This window comes from Saimiri boliviensis, chromosome 11 (genome assembly GCF_048565385.1).
Source record: "Saimiri boliviensis isolate mSaiBol1 chromosome 11, mSaiBol1.pri, whole genome shotgun sequence".
Taxonomy (NCBI): Eukaryota; Metazoa; Chordata; class Mammalia; order Primates; family Cebidae; genus Saimiri; species Saimiri boliviensis.
In genome coordinates this window covers 40,971,868-40,991,719 of record NC_133459.1, presented here as the reverse complement: position 1 = coordinate 40,991,719, position 19,852 = coordinate 40,971,868, and the positions used below count along the sequence as shown (strand labels likewise).

Below are 19,852 nucleotides of genomic sequence, written 5' to 3'. Positions count from 1 at the left end.
TAATAAAAAGTACCAAAGCCAGGATTTGAACTTAGATAGTCTGCCTTCAGAGTCTGTACTGTGTACAACTACAGTACTCTTCCACTAGTATTTGCTATGCTGAAGACTACAGCACTGAATCAAAATTCTTTTTACAGATGCATATTTTGTTGTGAGCTCATCATTCTTGATTTAAAGCAGAATTCCCTACATGAATTCAAACATATATAATTAGGTAACATAAATGTAATTATAAATGACAGAGCAAATATTAAGTAATGAATTTGTTAGACCAACTAAAGTGACTCAAAATACACAATGCTGCTTGGGAAGGCCTCTAAACAAGAGGAATGAAACTTTGAGACTAAGAATTTTGGTGTGAAAGTGGAGCTGTTTTCACATAGAAAATAATAAAAGATGTTCCACTTGGAGGCACAGTATATATGATTGACTAGTAATAAGTACAGGTGGGCATAATTGAGGACTTTTTTTTTTTTTTTAAAGAAAGACAGGGTTTCACTGTGTTGGTCAGGCTGGTCTTGAACTCCCAACCTCAGTTGATCCGCCCACCTTGGCCTCCAAAGTGCTTGGATTACAGGCGTGAGCCACCATGCCCAGCCCAACTGAGGACTCTTTAAATTATTGTCAAGCGCTTAGGCTAGAGTATTTAGATAAGGAGTAGACAGGTTTGGTAGATAACCTAAAGGCATGAGGTCAGGATTTTAACTTTGATTTGACAGCCCGTAGTGTTAAGAAGTGAATCAAAACAGTTAAGGTACATACTCTTCACAAAATAACCCATTGCAAGAGGAAGATGATGAGTAGATACGGATGGTGTTGAAATGGTAATGGCCTGCACTAAGGATATATACATGAATGAGAAGGTTCTCTGGAAAACTAGCATGGTTTCTAAATGCTGTATATGGTATCTAAAAACACATATTTAGTGTTATTTTATCAGTTTGATAGATCTTTATTCTGTAGATGCTGTGTGTCAGGCATTGTACTAGGGTACTGTGGAGCATACCAAGAAGGTTGAGACATAAGACACAATTTTAGGACAAGGGTAAAATATAGAAGATAGTCGGATATAAAATGCTGTTTTATGCAGAGGAAGGAGAGATTATTTCTTACTAGTACTGTCTGAGAAGGCTTCGTAGGTTATGTGGCTTAGCTTTCAGGTAGAGATAGGCAGAGGAAAGTAGGAGGATGCCATTGAGGGCACATCTCTATAAATGAGGGTTTAGTGTCTGTCACGAACAGGTATTGTTCTAGATCCTGAGGAAACAGCAGTGAATAAAATACAAAACCTACATCCTGTCCACATGAAGTTTATATTCTGATTGAGAGGAGGGAATTGAGAGAGGGAACGGTATGAGTAAGTGCAAGATGAGATCTTGATTAAAGATATGGAGTAGAAAAGTATTAGGATTTGAGTGGGAATACAGTGGTTAATTTTGTCTGGGTAAGATTTTCCTTTTTTAAGTTAATTTGCATTCTAAAAATTCATGCTTATCAGAACACCTTTTGTATTCTAAGCACCGAGTTAAAAACAGTTAAGGTTCATACTCTAGTTAAGTGTTGGGGGAACCATTGGTAAACAAGATAGTCATACCTTCTCCTCATGAAGCTCTTACTCAAGGAGGGAAGATAAACTGATAAGGTAGGATGACTGTACATTCCTGGTGTTGCTTATCATTTCAGCATAACTACTAGTTCCCCATTCATTCTCCAAATAGCATGTGGATGATAAATTGTGTGGTCACAGTAAGATAAGGGTCTTTGGCCGGGCGGTGGCTCAAGCCTGTAATCCCAGCACTTTGGGAGGCCGAGGCAGGTGGATCACGAGGTCAAGAGATCGAGACCATCCTGGTCAACATGGTGAAACCCCGTCTCTTGAGACAATACACTCAAAAAGATACACCATCAGTTTACTAATTTAAGAGGAACAGTTGTGTACATGCACACTTGAAACAAAGTGTTTTTAAGGATTTCTTAGGTTAGGAATTGAAAATCCAGAAGCCTGCAAAGGAAAAAACAAAAACAAAGGGTCTGAAAAAACACTCCACCAATTGAAAAAAAGAAAAGATATGGCAAAAACTGTCCAAACCCTCCTATATCCTACCAACACTCTGAAGGCTGTGTACTACAAATATCAGCAACTTTCTCCTCGAGGACTTTTTTTCTGACTGGAAAGCATGCTTTGGCTTCATGCAAGGCAAGTCAAAAGTGCTAAAACGCTAAAATCCTTAGAAGCATCACTTAATTAATGAGAAGGAAGAGCAGATGGATAAATATTCCAGTCACTGGCATGCAGTCCTAAACTGCCTCCCGGATACTCCAGTGGGATTGAGCTCTAGGTGCTAACACTTGTAACTGGGTAATTTACCCTTATTGGCTTCATTCCTTGACCTGTCTCCTTTGTTGAACAGGCTGGTCTCAAACTCTTGGCCTCAAGTGATCCTCCCATCTCAGCCTCCCAAAGTGCTAGGACAACAGGTGTGAGCCACCCCACCCAGCCTGCCTTCATTCTGGAAGAGTATTTTTATTAGATATACAGTCTGGATTGATAATTCTGTTTTATTTCAGCACTTTAAAGATGTTCACTCTCTTATGACCTCCATCATTTCTGATGAGAAATCCATAGTCATTTCCCAGTTGATGTTTGCCTGCATGTGATATGCAGTTTTTCCTCTAGCTTTTTTCTATATTTATTTTAAAGAGTTTGATTATGATGTATCTAAGTGTAGTTTTTCCTTCAGTTTATTTTTATTGGGATTTACTGAGTTTCTTGAATTTGTTAAATTTGTCTTTCACTAAATTTTCAAAACTTTTAGTCATTATCTCTTCTATATTTTTTTTCTACCCTTGTCTCTCTTTGTTCTTCTAGAAATCACAGATATACTTCAGCTGGCTTAACTGTGTTACACTGTAAGCTTTCTCTTTCACCTTTCGTGAGCAGTGGTTCCAATTTCACTTTGATGCTTAAGCCTCTGCTTTGATGCAAATCTGTATATGCATGCTTCAGACCTTAGCCTGATACGTTTGTGGTGTTTCATACATGGGATTATGAGATCTCTTTCAACTTTCTCTCTTATGGGATTCCCTTTTTCTCTCTGGTGGCTGGCTGTGTTTACCTGGGGTCTTTTCCCTAGTTCCTCCTGACAGAAGAACAGCTTTAGCTGCCTGCATTCCACATCTATTGCCTGATTTTGGGGCAAAGCTGCAACAAAACAGGAAATTCACCCACATGCTGTTCTTCCCAAGTTTTGACTTATCTCCCCAACCTGCCTATTTTATTTGCTCTTTAGAATGCTCAGGAAGCTATTTGTTTCTCACCACAGTACTTTATAGTTATCAGCAGAAGGTTGGTCTATAGGGATATCAAACTACCATACAGGAAGTGGAACTTGAATGGGTATGATTTAGAGGGTAAGGGGGAACTCCAGAAAGGACCTTTCTTGAGCTAACTGGTGCCACCAGATTAGATTCATTGGTACTTTTCTTTGCCCAGAATTTCAGTTAATAGCTGTTGTAATAAATTACCAAATACATTTTGGGATGCCTAGATCTATTGGCTTTACTGATCAGACTACTTGTTGCCTATTAAGAACACAAAATCAGTGCACCTATAAATAAAATATATACCATACTATTGAGTATATCAGAGTATGTGAAGAGGGTGCACTTTAGCCTTTACTCTCTTTATTGAAACTTAAGTATTAATGAAAAAATATCTAATTAAAAGTTTTTTTTTGTTTGTTTAATTTACTGTTTTGTAGTAGCTGAAGCTTTGTGGGAGTACAATGCTTCATACCAAAGCTGTCACCTTTCTTAGTAATCATCGTTGAATATTCCTTTGTTTTATTTTTAATTTATTATAATTATAGGGTATGATGTAATGTGTGAATTCATTTCAGCACACGTATACATTGGAGAATAATGAAATTAGGCTAATTAGTATGCCTATCACCTCAGATAAATATCATTTCTGGCGAGAACATTTAAAATACTCTCAGCTATTTTGAAATATGCAATATGTTATTTACTGTAGTCACTGGGATGTGCAGTAGAATACCAGAACGTTGTACCCATTGACCAGTGTCTCCTCTTTCCCTGTTCCACTTCTGATTATCACCATTCTATCCTTTGCTTTTATGAGTTTGGGGTGTTTTTAGATTCCACATATAAGTGAAATCGTACAGTATTTTCTGTCTGTGCCTGGCTTATTTCACTTAGTATAATGCCCCCTAGATATTCATGTTGTCACGAATGACAGAATTTCCTGTTCTTTAAATACTGAATAATACTCCGTTGTGTATGTGTACCACATTGTATCAATTTATTCATAGGCACTTTGGTTGTTACTATACCTTGCCTATTGTGAATAATGCTTCAGTGAACACTGGAGTGCAAATATCTTTTCAACATACTGATTTTATTTCCTGTGGGCATATACCCAGTAGTGGGATTGCTAGATCATATTGTTATTCTGTTTTTAGTTTTCTTTCTTTTCTTTATTTCTTTCTTTCTTTCTTTCTTTTTTTTTTTTTGAGATGGAGTCTCGTTCTGTTGCCAGGCTGGAGTGCAGTGGCGCAATCTCAGCTCACTGCAACCTCCATCTCCTGGGTTCAAGCGATTATCCTGCCTCAGCCTCCCAAGTAGCTGGTGCGCACCACCATGCCCAGCTAATTTTTGCATTTTTAATAGAGACAGGGTTTCACCATGTTGGTCAGGCTGGTCTCGAACTCCTGACCTCGTGATCCACCCACCTCGACCTCCCAAAGTGCTGGGATTACAGGCATCAGCCATCGCACCCGGCTGTTTTTAGTTTTTTGAGAAACCTCCATCCTGTTTTCCAAAATAGCTGTACTAATTTATAATACCACCAACAGTGTATAAGGATTTTCTTTTCTCCACATCCTTGCCAACACTTGTCTTTTATCTTTTTGGTAACAGCCAGTCTAACAGGTATGAGATTATATTTTTCTGTGGTTTCAATTTACATTTCTCTTATGATTAGAGATGTTGAACATTTTTTCATATATCTGTTGGCACTTGTATGTCTTCTTTTGAGAAATGACTAGTCAGGTTCTTTGCCCATTTAAAAATATTATTATTTGTGTTCTTGGTATTGAGTAGTTTGAGAGTTCCTTGTGTATTTTGGATATTATTCCCTTTTCTGGTGTATTATTTGCATGTATTTTCTCCTAATCTGTGAGTTATCTCTTCACCCTATTGTTTCCTTTGCTGTGCAGTAGCTTTTTAGTTTGATGCAATACCATTTGTCTATTTTTGCTTTTACTGCCTATGATTTTGGGGGTCACATCCAAGAAATCACTGCTCAAACCAGTGTCAAGGAGCTTGCCACTTCCATTAGTCCATTTTCACGCTGCTGTAAAGAACTACCTGAGACTGGGTAATTTATAAACAAAAGAAGTTTAATTGACTCACAGTTCTGCATGGCTCAAGAGGCCTCAGGAAACTTAAAATGATGGCAGAAGATGAAGGGGAAGCAAGAAATGTCTTACATGGCAGCAGGAGAAAGAGAGTGAAGGGGGAACTATCAAACATTTAAACCATCAGATCTCGTGAGAACTCACTACCATGAGAACAGCATGTGGAAAACTGCTCCCATTATCTAGTCACCTCCCACCAGGTCCTTTTCTCAACAAATTAGGATTGCAATTCAAGATGAGATTTGGGTGGGGACACAGAACCAAATCATATCACCCGCTATGTTTTATTCTAGTAGTTATAGGGTTTCAGGTATAACATGTAAGTCTTTTCTTTCTTTCTTTCTTTTTTTTTTTTTTTTTTTTTGAGACAAAGTCTCACTCTTGTCCCTTAGGCTGGAGTGCAATGGTGCAATCTTGGCTCACTGCAACCTCCACCTCCTGGGTTCAAGCGATTCTCCTGCCTCAGCCTCCTGAGTAGCTGGGATTACAGGTGCCTGCCACCATGCCCAGCTAATTTTTGTATTTTTAGTAGAGACGGGGTTTCACCACATTGGCCAGCCTGGTCTCAAACTTCTGACCTCAGATGATCCATCTGCCTTGGCCTCCCAAAGTGCTGGGATTACAGGCATGAGCCACCGCACCCAACCACATGTAAGTCTTTAAACCATTTTGAGTTTATTCTTCTATAGGGGTGAGATAAGGATCCATTTTCATTATTCTGTGTGGTGCTACCCAATTTTTCCAACCAATTATTGAAGAGATTGTCCTTTCCCCATTGTCTGTTGTGGGCAACATTGTTGAAAATCAATTAAGCTTAGATGTGTGGGTTTGTTTCTGGGCTTTCTGTCCTCTTCCACTGGTTGATGTGTCTGTTTTTATACTAGTGCCATGCAATTTTGATTCCTGTAGCTTTGCAATATATTTTAAATTTCTGTAGAGTGGATGCCTCCAGCTTTTATTTTTGGTCAAGATTGGTTTAGCTATTTGGAGTCTTCTGTGGTTCCATGCAAATTTTAAGATTTTTTTTTTTTTTCATATTTTTGTGAAGAATGACATTGGAATTTTGATGGTCTATTGCATTGGATCGGTAACTCACTTTGGGGAGTACAGACATTTTGATGGTATTTTTATTCTTCCAGTACATGAACGTGGGATATCTTTCCATTTTTGTGCTATCTTCTATGTCTTTCATCAGTGTTTTACAGTTTTTATTATACAGACATTTCTCTTTTTTAGTTAAATTGATTCTTATGCATTTTTTGATGCTAATGTAAATGGAATTCTTTTAAAAATTTAATTTTTTATTTCAATAGCTTTAGGGATGTAAGCAATTTTTAGTTACATGGACGAATTGTATAGTGGGGAAGTCTGGGATTTTAGTTTGCCTGTGACACAGCTAGTGTACATTATACCCAGTAGGTAGTTTTTCATCCCTCACCCTCCTCCTACTTTCCTCCTTCTGAGTCTTCAGTGTCCATTATACCACTCTGTATGCCTTTGCATACAAGTGAGAACATGTGATATTTGGTTTTTGATTCTTGAGTTATTTCACTTAGAATAATCATCTCCAGTTCAATCCAAATTGTTGCAAAAGACATTATTTTGATCTTTTTTTTATAACTGAGTAGTATTCCATGGTGTATATATATGTATACATACCAATTTTCTTTATCCACTTATTGATTGATGGGCACTTAGATTGCTTCCATATCTTCACGTGAATTGTGCTGCAGTAAACATGAACATGCAGGTGTCTTTTTGATACAGTGACATATTTTCCTTTTGGTAAATACCCAGTAGTTGGATTGGTGGGTTGAATGATAGATTTACTTTATTTATTTAATTATTATTATTTTTTTGAGACGGAGTTTCGCTCTTGTTACCCAGGCTGGAGTGCAATGGCATGATCCTCAGCTCACGGCAACCTCCGCCTCCTGGGCTCAGGCAATTCTCCTGCCTCAGCCTCCTGAGTAGCTGGGATTACAGGCATGCGCCACCATGCCCAGCTAATTTTTTGTATTTTTAGTAGAGACGGGGTTTCACCATGTTGACCAGGATGGTCTCGATCTCTTGACCTTGTGATCCACCCCCCTCGGCCTCCCAAAGTGTTGGGATTACAGGCTTGAGCCACCGTGCCCGGCCAACTTTTAATTCTTTGAGAAATCTTTATACCGTTTTCCATAGCGGTTGTACTAATTTGTATTCCTACCAACATTGTGTAAACATTTTCTTTCACCACATCCATGCTAACAACATTTATTGCTTTTTGACTTTTTAATAATGGCCATTCTGGCTTGGATAAAATGGGTGGTATCTCATTGTGGTTCAATTTGCATTTCTCTTATGATTAGTTATGTTGAATTTTTTATATACATTTTGGCTAGTTATATACCTTCTTTTGGGAAATGCCCTGTTCATCTCTCTTGCCCATTTTTTAATGGGATTATTTGTTTTTTTCTTGCTGATTTTTTTTTATGTTCCTTGTAGATTCTAAATATTAGTCCTTTATTGTATGCATAATTTGCAAATATTTTATTTCATTCTGCAGGTTATTTACTTGTTCTGATTATTCCTTTACTGTGTAGAAGCTGCTTAGTTTAATTAGTTCCCATTTATTTGTCTTTGTTTTTGTAGCATTTGCTTTTGGGATCTTAGTCACAAATTCTTTGCCTAGTCCAATGTCCAGAAGAGGTTTTTTATATGGATTTTTATGGTTTTAGGTATTAGTTCATCTTTGTTTTTTGAGATGAGTCTTCCTCTGTTGCCTGGGCTGGAGTGCAGTGGCGCCATCTTGGCTCACTGCAACCTCTGCCTCCGGGTTCAAACAATTCTTCTGCCTCAGCCTCCCGAAGCTGGAACTACAAGGCATGCACCATTACACCCAGCTAATTTTTCTATTATTGGTAGAGATGGGGTTTCACCATGTTGGCCAGGATGGTCTGGAACTCCTGACCTCAAGTGATCTGCCCGCCTCAGCCTCCCAAAGTGTTAGGATTACAGGTGTGAGCCACCTCTAGCCTTGTCTTTTAGTTCATCTTGAGTTGATTTTGTAAATGGTGAGAGATAGGAATCCAGTTTCATTCTTCCACATGTGGCTGTCCAATTTTCCCAGCACCATTTATTGAATAGGGTATCCTTTCCCCAGTTTATGTTTTTGTATGCTTTGTTGAAGACTAGTTGGTTTGTAAGTATTTGGCTTTATTTCTGGGTTCTCTTTTCTGTTCCATTGGTCTGTGTATCTATTATACCAGTGCCATGCTGTTATAGGCTTGTAGTATAATTTGAAGTTAGGTAATGTGATGTGTATTTGTTCTTTTTGCTTAAAATTGCATTGGCTGTCTAGGCTCTTTTTTGGTTCTGTATGAATTTTAGCATTGTTTTTTCTAATTCTCTGAAAAATGTTTTCATAGGAATTGCATGGAATCTATAGATTGCTATGGACAGTATGGTCATTTTCACGATTTTGATTCTTCCAGTCCATGAGCATGGGATGTATTTCCACTTGTTTTGTGTCATCTATTATTTCTTCAGTAGTGTTTTGTAGTTTTTGTAGAGATGTTTCACGTCCTTGCTTAAGTATATTCCTAGGTTTATTTATTTTTTTGTGGCTGTTGTAAAAGGATGGGCACGGTGGCTCAGGCCTGTAATCTTAGCACTTTGGGAGGCTAAGGCATGCGGATCATGAGGTTGGGAGTTCGAGACCAGCCTGACTGACATGGTGAAACCCCATCTGTACTAAAAGTTCAGAAATTAGCTGGGCATGGTTGGTGTGCGCCTGTAATCTCAGCTACTCAGGAGGGTAAGGCAGGAGAATCACTTGAACCCAGGAGGTGCAGGTTGCAGTGAGCTGAGATCATGCCACTGCACTCCAGCCTAACTGAGAGAGTGCAACTCTGTCTCAAAATAAAAGGGGTGGGAGGGGTGAGTTCTTGATTTGATTATCAGCTTGATAGTTGTTTGTGTATAGTAGTACTAATGATTTGTGTACATCAATTTTGTAACTTGAGACTTTACTGAATTCATTTATCAGATCTGAGAGTCTTTTGGAGGAGTATTTAGGGTTTTCTAGGTACAGGTAGTGCTCAACTTATGACCATGGTCGGGACCGCGGAATGGTCATAACACAATTTGGTCATAAGTTGAGTAGGCTATATGTACAGTTGAAATGGTGCATGTGGAGATGGTAGTGCTGCCATTGTACGCCCAGCTGGGCAATGTTTGTGCTGCCAGATGTGGAGCAGTCATGGCTGGCAGTTGTGGTTGTAAAGTCGAATGGTCGTAAGTTGCATAGGTCGTAAGTCGATCAGTACCTGTATAAGATCACATTATCAGCAAATAGAAATAATTTGACTTCCTCTTTTCCAGTTTGGATGGCCTTTTTTTCTTTCTCTTGTCTGATTCCTTTGGCTATGACTTCCAGTACCAAGTGGTAAAGTGGGCATCCTAGTCTTGTTCCACTTCTTAGGTGGAAGGGATGCTTTCAGCTTTTTCCCATTGCATATGATATTGGCTGTGGGTTTGTTGTAGGTGGCTCGTTTTTTTCAGGTGTTTTCCTTTGATGCCTAGTTTGTTGAGGATTTTAATTATAAAAGGATGCTGGATTTTATCACATTCTTTTTCTATCATATCATCTCAAAAGACACAGAAAAAGAATTTTTGTTTTTAATTCTGTTTATGTGTAAATCACATTTACTGACTTGAATATGTTGAACCATCCCTGCATCCTTGGGATGAAACCCACTTGATTGTGGTGAACCATTATTTTTTGATGTGCTGTTGAATTTGGTTTGCTAGTATTTTGTTGAGGAATTTTGCATCTATATTCATTAGGGATATTGGTCTATAGTTTTCTCTTTTGTTGTTGTATTCTTTCCTGGTTTTAGTATCAGGATGATACTGGCTCCATAGAATTAGTTAGGGAGGATGCCCTCTTCTCAGTCTTTTGGAATAGTTTCAGTAGAATTGGTGCCAGTTCTTTGAATGTGGTAGAATTCGGCTATGAATCCATCTGGCCCTGGGCTGTTTTGTTTGTGGCAGTTTTAAAATTACTTATTTAATCTCCCTGCTTGTTACTGATCTGTTCAGGATTTCTATTTCTTCCTGATTCAAGCAAAGAAGATTGTATGTTTTTAGGAATGTATCCATTTCCTCTAGATTTTCTAGTTTGTATTCATAGTAGTCTCGGATGATCTTTTATATTTCTGTGGTGTTAGTTGTAATGTTTCCATTTTCATTTCTAGTTGAGCTTATTTGAATCTTCTCTCTTGGTTAATCTACCTAGTGGTCTCTCAGTTTTATGTATCTTTTCAAAGTACCAACCTTTAGTTTCATTGATCTTTTGTATTTTTTGTTTGTTTCAGTTTCATTTAGTTCTGCTCTGATCTTTTTTATTTCTTTTCTTCTGCTAGCTTTCGGTTGGCTTGTTCTTGTTTCTCTAGTTCATTGAGGTGTGATGTTAGATTGTCAATTTGTGATCTTTCAGACTTTTTGATGTAGGTATTTAGTGCTGTAATCTTAACTCTTAGTGCGGCTTTTGCTGTATCCCAGAGGTTTCAATAACCTGTATCACTGTTACAATTCATTTGGAAAAAATTTTAAATTTGCATCTTTATTTCATTGTCAACCCAAAAGCCATTCAGGAGCAGGTTGCTTAATTTCCGTGTATTTGTGTAGTTTTGAGGGTTCCTTTTGGAATTGATTTTTTTTGTCTTATGCTGCTGTGGTTTGATTTTGTTTTTTATGATTTATATTTTGTAATCTATCACATGGTCTATCTTGGACAATGTTCTGTGTGCTAATTAGAAGAATTTATGTATTCTGTGATTCTTGGGTAGATTGTTCTATGAGTATCTGTTGGGTTCATTTGTTTTGGAATGCAGGTTAAGTCCAGTGTTTCTTTGTTGACTTTCTGCCTCAGTGATTGGTCTAGTGTTAGTGAGGTGTTGAAGTCTCCCAGTATTATTGTGTTACTGTCTATATCTTTTCTTAGGTCTAGTACTAGTTGTTTTATGAATCTGGGAGCTTTGGAGTTAGGTGCTTATATGCTTAGGTTTGTTATAATTTCTTGTTGAATTGATCTTTTTATCATCTAGAATGTGGTCTTTTTTTTGAGACTTGAGTCTTGCTTTGTCATCCAGGCTGGAATGTGATGGTGTACTCTTGGCTCACCACAACCTCTGCCTCACAGGTTTAAGCGATTCTCCTGCCTCAGCCTCCTAGCTGGGATTACAGGCACATGACACCATGCCCAGCTAATTTTTTATTTTTAGTAGAGATACAGTTTCACCATGTTGGTCAGGCTGGTCTCGAACTTCTGACCTCATGATCTCCCTGCCTCGGCCTCCCAAAGTGCTGGGATTATAGACTTGAGCCACCACGCCTGGCTGTCTTTTTGTTTGTTTGTTTTAACTATTGTTGCTTTAAAGTCTTCTTTTTTTTTTCTTATATGAATAGCTACTCCTGCTTGCTTCTGGCTTCCATTTGCATGAAATATCTTTTTCTATCCTTTATCTTGAGTCTTTAAGAATCCTTACATGTTAGGTGTGTCTTCTGAAGACAGCATATATTTGGCTTGTGATTTTTTTTTTTTAAATCCATTCAACCAGTCTGTATATTTTAAGTGGAACATTTAAACTGCGTACATTCAACATTAATATTGAGATGTGAGATACTGTCCCAGTCATGCTGTTGATTGTTACCCAGTGACTTTGTTTTCTTCATTGTGTTATTGTTTCACAAGCCCTGTGAAGTTTATATTTTCAGGAGTTTCTGTTCTTTTGCACATCAACCTTTTGTTTCAAGAACTCCTTTTAGCATTTCTTGTAGGGCAGCTCTAGTTTTGACAGGTTTCCTTAGCATTTCCTTTTCTGAGAGACATTATTTCGCCTTCACTTACGCAGCTTAGTTTTGGTAGATAGAAAATTATTGGCTGACAGTTATTCTGTTAAGGAGTAAAGATAGGACCCTAAGCCCACACTGGCTTTTAAGGTTTCTGCTGAGAAGTTTGCTGTTAGTCTGATAGGTTTTCCTTTATAGGTTACCTGACGCTTTTGTCTAACTGCTCTTAGACTTCTTTCTTTCACATTGATAACCTGATGACTGTATGCCTTTGGTGATGTCCTTTTTGCAGTGAATCTTCCAGAAGTTCTTCGAGCTTCTTGTATTTGGATGTCTAAATCTCTTGCAAGACCAGGGAAATTTTCCTCAATTGTTACCTCAAATAGGGTTTCCAAACTTTTAACTTTTGTTTCTCCCTCAGTTTGGCTGTTTTACATAATCCTGTTTATTTTGGAGACTATTCATTTCTTTTCTTTTTCTTTTTTCTTTATTTGTCTCTGATTACATTAACCCGAAAGCCTTGTCTTCGAGCTTTTAGATTATTTTTTTCTACATGGTCTAGTTTGTTGCTAAAACTTTCCACCACATTTTTGTAGTTCCCTAAATAGGTCTTTTACTTCCAAAAGTTCTGATTAGTTTTGCTTTAAAATACTTATCTCTTTAGAAAATTTTTCCTTCATATCTTGAATTTTTTAAAAAACATTTTCTATTGCAGTTTTGTCTTTCTCTTATATCTTTTTGAGTAACTTCACAGTCAGCTTTTTGAATTCTGTTATTATTGAGACGGAGTCTTGCTCTGTTGCCCAGGCTGGAGTGCAGTGGCACCATCTTGGCTCAACCTCCGCCTCCTGGGTTCAAGTGATTCTGCTGGCTCAGCTTCCTGAGTAGCTGGGATTATAGGCATGTGCCACCTGGCCCAGCCAAGTTTTGTATTTTTAGTAGAGATGGGGTTTCACTATGTTGGCCAGGCTGGTCTCGAAATTCTGATGTCAAAGGATCCACCCACCTTGGCCTCCCAAAGTCCTGGGATTACAGGTGCAAGCCACTTCTAATTATTTTTTGAATTTATTTTTGATTCACCTTTTTTGTGTGTGTCTTTTCATTTCTTACCTCTGCCTTGGCCCCCTGACTCCAGGATGTAACTAATGTTTATAGTTTATTGTCACCCAGCTTTGGCTCTGGGTATGTGCTTCCCATGGTGAAAACTTTATATGGAGTTCCTTGATTACAGAGAATCTTTGTGTGGTGGCTTTCTCAGATGCTGGTTATAATAACTGTGCTGGGTGTGTGAACAGGTTCACTGTCTCCAGTGGAGCTGGAATGGCAGTGGTCTCATGAAGCTTAATCTTGTTCCCCAGTGGTATACATTTAAAAAATTTCTCCAGCAGTACTTTATTCACTTGGATAGTTTGGGTTTCAGGCTGATAGGAAGTATCCAAAGGTATGGCCAAAGAAGGTGATAAAGTCAGTATCCCAATGGTGGTCAAAGTTAGCAGCCTTCGCAGAGGCTGCTTAGGGAAGCTCTCAGTGAAATACATTGAGGTTTTTTCAAAGGGAAGGAAGGATACCACCAAAGCTCCCCTTTGAGCCAACAGGAAAACAGCCACATCTCAGTCACACTCCTGACAATATGTTCCAGCTATTCAGATCAGACAGGCATCTCTTTTCATCTGCAGGAATGTGATGTCCCATATAAAGAGGGATTAGGACTCTACCTTTCATGGAAGCCTGAGTCTGGAGGACATGTCTCCTGTAGGGATGCAGTTACCCCAAAGTGTCCCAGAAAGGACATCTACAGATGTACCCATGCCAAGCTCCCGTGGGAGAAGCCCCAGCTGTGTTTGCAGTGATGGGCGAGAGGGAGAAAAAATTCCCTTCTACAAGACCCTTCATGAACACCAGGGCCGCCTGACTGTTGGGGTAGAGCCAAACAAACTTTCCCCACTGAGCTTAGCACTACACCTGTTTCTCTGCTAAAAGAAACTTCCTACAAGTGGAAAGTTTAAGGACCTGAGGTCTTCAGTCTGGTTTCTTTTGTCTCTGTTAATGAAGTATACCTCCCCTCCGCTCCTTCCCTTAGGAGTAGCAGTCCCTGAGGGCCAGACTACTGTGGAGCTTACTGCTCTTCTGGGCGTAGCTGCTCAGTGGTGTTGCTACACTCCAGGCTGGTGCTGGGGAATGTGTGCAAGGAATTCAGTGATGTGACCCCCTCCTCTAGTCTCCCAGCAGCGGGTACCAGCACCAGCTCTGATGGGAGTGGGAAGGGAGTTACGTAGACTGTGAGATTTCCTTGGTTATCTCAAGGAAATCTCCTTGAGATTTATGTTGGTTTTCTCAGATGCCAGCTTGTGTTGGCTTTCTCACATGCCAGCTGTAGTAGTAATGTAATGGGCACATGGACAGACTCAAGACCTTCTGGTTAGCCAGGGTGATGCAGGCAGTGACTTTAACTGAGGTCATGCAAAAAATTTCTCCTTCCTGAGGGTGGTGGTATTGTGCCTGCAGATGTTGTAATGCGCTATGCTGGTTGGCCTCAAGAAGTGATACTTGCAAAAGAACACCAACTATGGTGGTAGTGGTGGGATTTGTGCTTGCCTTATGTTACCCAAGGTATCTCAGGCAATAGGCAGGGCTATGGAGCTTCCCAAAATCCCTGTCTGTTGTGTTATACTATCAGGGCGAGTCAAGGGACAAAGCCAGATGGGGGCCGGATCAGGTAAGTCTGCACTCTGGCTCTTCACATGTGGGCTCAAGTGGTGGCCCCATTGAGGGTCAGAGGGCAGTTCTGTGGCCATCGGGATAATGTTCCAGGGTGGAGCACAGCCGCTTCTGACGCACAAAATAATCTGCACAGGGCATCATGTGTTACAGACGGCGGTGAGCCCCACTCAGCTCCCATACACTTGGCAAGATGGGTCTCACACCCAGTGTTCCACTAGTGGCAGCTAGTTGGGTTGTAGGCAGCCTGCACTTAGAACTCAAAATTGCCCCAGGCTATAAGCCTTCCTAGCCAAGACAGAAACCAGTTTTCAGGCCATGTCCCTCCAGGTCTGCCTGCAGAGCAGGGACACCCAGCTCCTTCACCTGTGGCCATAGCACACTTGCCCCTTGGTTCTGGCCAAGGGAGTCCATCTGCACTCAAGATTATATCACAAGTCTCAGTTGGGAGCTTCTCTCAACTTGTGACCTCTGCCTGAATTAGCTGACAGTCTTCCCTGAAGTAGGATCAGGAATGGCTTCCCTCTGTCCTTGCTGGAGTCTGGGAATGGGTACAAAGCATGCCCTGATGCCGCTTCTCCTTGTATTTTCCCCAGTGTTAAGGCAGCTCCAGCACTGGGTAATGTTAAGCCTTTCCCCCGTGGCCTGAATTGGGTTAAGGTATTTTTTTTATACCTGAATGGGGTTAAAGCATTCCCCACTGGCTTGACTCCCCAGTGGGAGTATGTGTCGTGGGGGAAGCCTCTTTCCCACTCAAGCCCTACAGACACAGTTTTCTCCCTTCTTCATGGTATAGGCTGTTGGCCATCACTTCTTTCAGAGGGTCTGTGGTTTCTTTCAGTTTTTTCTGTTCCTGTGTTGCTTCTAGGAAAAAAGTTCACAGCATGAATCTCTACACATGATTTTGTCTTCCCAAGTGGGAGGGGCATGTTAATCCCTTTAACTACCATCTTGAAGAACGAAAAAACTAATTTGTTTTCTTAATGGCTTTTTTAGACAGTTTGTTGTTAGTGTATAGAAATGCTACTGATTTTTATAGGTTGGTCTTTTATCCTGCAACTTTACTGAATTTGTTTAACTGTTCTGTTTTTTGTTGAAGTATTTTTCTCTATGTTAGAGCATGTTATCAGCAGAGACAGTTTCACTTCATTGTTTCCTATTTGGACACCTTCTGTAGATAGTACCTGACTTGGAGAATGTTTGGCTCACAATTTTTTTGACTTTTAATGGTGCAAAAGCAATTCATATTTGGTAGCAACAATACTTTGAGTACCCATACAACCACTCTGTTTTTCACTTTCAATACAGTATTCAATAAATTACATGAGATATTCAACACTTCATTATAAAACAGATGCTTTTGCCCATTTGCGGCTTAGTGTTAAGTGTTCTGAACATGTTTGAGGTAGGTTAGTCTGAGCTGTGATGTTCAGTAGGTTAAGTACATTAAGTGCATTTCAGTTTATCATGGGTTTATTGGGACGTAATCCCATCATAAGTTGAAGAGCATCTCTAGTTCCTTCTCTTGCCTAATTGTTTTGGCCAGGCTATCCAGTACTATGTTGAATGGAAATTGTGAGAGTAGGCAGCCGTGTCTTATTCCTAGTTTTAAGAGGAAAAGCCTTTAACTTTTCACCATTGAGTATGATGTTATCTATGGGCTTTCTATATATGGCCTTTATTGTGTTGAGGAATGTTCTTTCTCTATCTTATTTGTTGAGTGTTTTTGTCATGAAAGGATATTGAATTTTGTCAAATGCTTTTTAAAGTATCTTTGGGATGATCATTCTTTTTGTCCATCCTTTTTGTCTTTCATTCTCTTAATATGGTGAATCACATTTATTGATGCATGTATATTGAATCAGCCTTGCATCCCAGGGATAAATCCCACTTGATCATGGTGAATTTTTTTTAATGAACTGTCGAATATGGTTTGCTAGTATATTGTTGAGGAATGAGTATTTCTTTGTATCAGCAAATCCTTGGCATCGGTAGCAGGTATATTCTAGCACTTACTGTGTATTTCAGTTACCATGCTAACTGCTTTACATGAAATATTTTATTAATGATCTTAACAGACCTCTAAAGGAAGTAGCATAATTCTCTTTTTATAGATGAGAAAATAAACATAAAGTTCTAGTAATTTGCATGAAATCACATAACGCAAGTTTCCCTTTTCCTACCAGAAGGAAAGAATGAGAATTAGTGAACCAGTAGTCTAGACTGAGATGACTGAGTTGAGTTAGGGGAATTTGCATGTTTCTAAAGTAATCTTCTGTGTTAGTTATAGCCTGGTTGGCTGGCACTAAAACTGAGGTATAAATATAGTTGTTTTTATAGCTCTTCTATTTCACCTTGCTCTCAATGTGTACCCAGCACCTAAGTGCTGGATTCTAGCTTGAAGGGGTAGTACTGGTCTTTTTCTTTTTTTCACTTCAATCAAGATCCCTTTTGTCTGCCTGAAGATTGATTAGATTATCCAATGGAGGAAATGCTGAGGGATTAAAGGATAGATTAATTTCAGAAATGTGTCTTGGTGAAGTTGCTCTCTTGCTCATCTGGTATGATCTTTTAAAAATTCCTGCACAATTAAGATCATGTGTGAGACAAATAGTTTTTACCAAAGAGAGAATATAAGGCAACTAGCATCAGAACCATAAATTATTTCTATTTGCCCTTCTTTAACATTTACCATGGAAGTTAAACTTTTGAGGGCTCAGTAAAGCAATAAAAAACCATTTCTTAGGAGAGAGAGATGAGTAATCACAATGTATATATTCAAAATTTGAATAGCAGAAAACTATTGTTTTTGACACCCATGTTAACTCTAAACAGTGCATATGAAGTATATTTAAGAGATTGTTCAGTTGCTCTAGAAGATGAAGAAAAATAAAACTATAGTGGATATACACACATAGAAAGACAAATAGTGCATATTCTCACTCATATATGGTAGCTAAAAAGTGGATTTCATGAAGATAGAAAGGAGATTGCTGATTACCAGAGGCCAGGAATGGTAGGGGGAAGGGAGGTGAAGAAAGGTTGATTAATGATATAAATATACACTTAGATAGAAGAAATAAAACCTGGCTGGGCCTGATGGCTAACATCTGTAATCCTAGCACTTTTGGAGGCTGAGTCCTTTAGGTCAGGAGTTTGAGACCAACCTGGCCAACCTGGTGAAACCCCATCTCTACTAAAAATACAAAAATTAGCCAGGTGTGGTGACTCCAAGAAGCCTGTAGTCCCAGCTACTTGGGAGGCAGAGGCAGGAGAATTGCTTGAGCATGGGACATGGAGGTTGCAGTGAGCTGAGATTGCACCACTGCATTCCAGTCTGGGGGACAGAGCAAGACTCCATCTCGGGAAAAAAAAAGAGAAGAAGAAATAAGACCGTATGTTGGATACATCTATAAGGTGGCTATAGTTAACATTAATTGATTCTATATTTCAGAATAGCTTAAACATTCCCAATATAAACAAAAGATAAAGTTTGGGGATATCCCAAATTTTTCTGATTTAATTATATGACTATATTAAATTATCACATGTATCCCCAAAATATGTACATCTAATATGTATCAATACAAATGAATAAAAAATTTAAAAAATCTCAACTGGCTTAAACTGAGAGATTTATTTCTCTCTCAGGTAGAAGACCAAGCTGGTCAGAGATATAAATAGCTCTGTTCCACAAGGTCATTCAGATGTCGAGGTTCCTTCTAATCTTGTTTTTCCAGTATTTTCCCAGGGTATTACCCTCAGCTGTTTGTGGTTAAGCAAGATTACCACCACAGCCTTCAATAAGAGAGAAAGAATGAATGGTGGGCAAGCAAGTTTCTTCTTCTTTTTTTTTTTTTTGAGACGGAGTTTCGCTCTTGTTACCCAGGCTGGAGTGCAATGGCACGATCTCGGCTCACCGCAACCTCCGCCTCCTGGGCTCAGGCAGTTCTCCTGCCTCAGCCTCCTAAGTAGCTGGGATTACAGGCATGCGACACCACGCCCAGCTAGTTTTTTGTATTTTTAGTAGAGACGGGGTTTCACCATGTTAACCAGGATGGTCTCGATCTCTCGACCTCGTGATCCACCCGCCTCGGCCTCCCAAAGTGCTGGGATTACAGGCTTGAGCCACCGCGTCCGGCTGCAAGTTTCTTTCAAAGACATGACCCAGAAGTGATACACATCACTCTTACTCACATCCCATTGGTCACACCTTAGTCACATGGCCGCAACTAGCTGCTCATGTATCTGGAAGGGTAGTCTGTAGCTGTGCAAACATGAGTAGATACTATAAAGATCTATTACTGAAAGGTATGAGGGGAGAATGGATATGGGGATCATTAGCAGTTTTCACTACAGAAGTTTATTTTTGCCAGCCTATCCCGCAGTCAAGTTAAGAGAGTTGTTAGAGAGTAGCCATGCCAAAGGACTTTGTAATATTAGGTTAGTAGCATACTAAAATATAGTAGAAGAGGTTTCACTAGTGATTTAAATTTGTTTTCAGAAACAAAGCACAAAACTGAATGTTTGATAATTTGATGAGATCACTTCAAACTGTGTTAAAGTTGCTGGATATATGAGCTAATAATTATTTATTTTGTTCTTGTATTTTAGGCCTCAACTCCATATAGCATAGATTCAGATTCTTTGGGAATGGAGTGTATTATTTCGGGAAGTGCCTCTCCAACTCTGGCAATCAACACTGTGACTAACAAAGTAATTTCATTTTTTAAAACATTATTGAAATGTCATTGAGTAGTACATTTAATTTGCTTTTGTAATAATGGTAGAATTATATATAATTGAGTTTAAAAATTATATAAATTTGTCTACCCTATACGTGGTAGCTTGAAGGCTAA

At 39.1% G+C, this 19,852-nt stretch overlaps 1 protein-coding gene across 8 annotated transcripts in view; it reads left to right on the top strand.

Annotated features, from left to right (window-relative positions):
* The window catches only part of FOXJ3 (forkhead box J3), a 176,393-nt gene that overhangs the window by 111,657 nt on the left and 44,884 nt on the right, over positions 1-19,852 (top strand). For 7 of the 8 annotated variants that reach the window (XM_074380638.1, XM_039474072.2, XM_074380637.1 and 4 more), the window contains one exon: positions 19,608-19,709. The exons of the other annotated variant lie outside the window; for it this stretch is intronic. In XM_074380638.1, the coding sequence (XP_074236739.1) occupies positions 19,608-19,709 (102 nt within the window). The remainder of the gene's footprint in view (positions 1-19,607; positions 19,710-19,852) is intronic. 8 annotated transcript variants of the gene reach the window in all.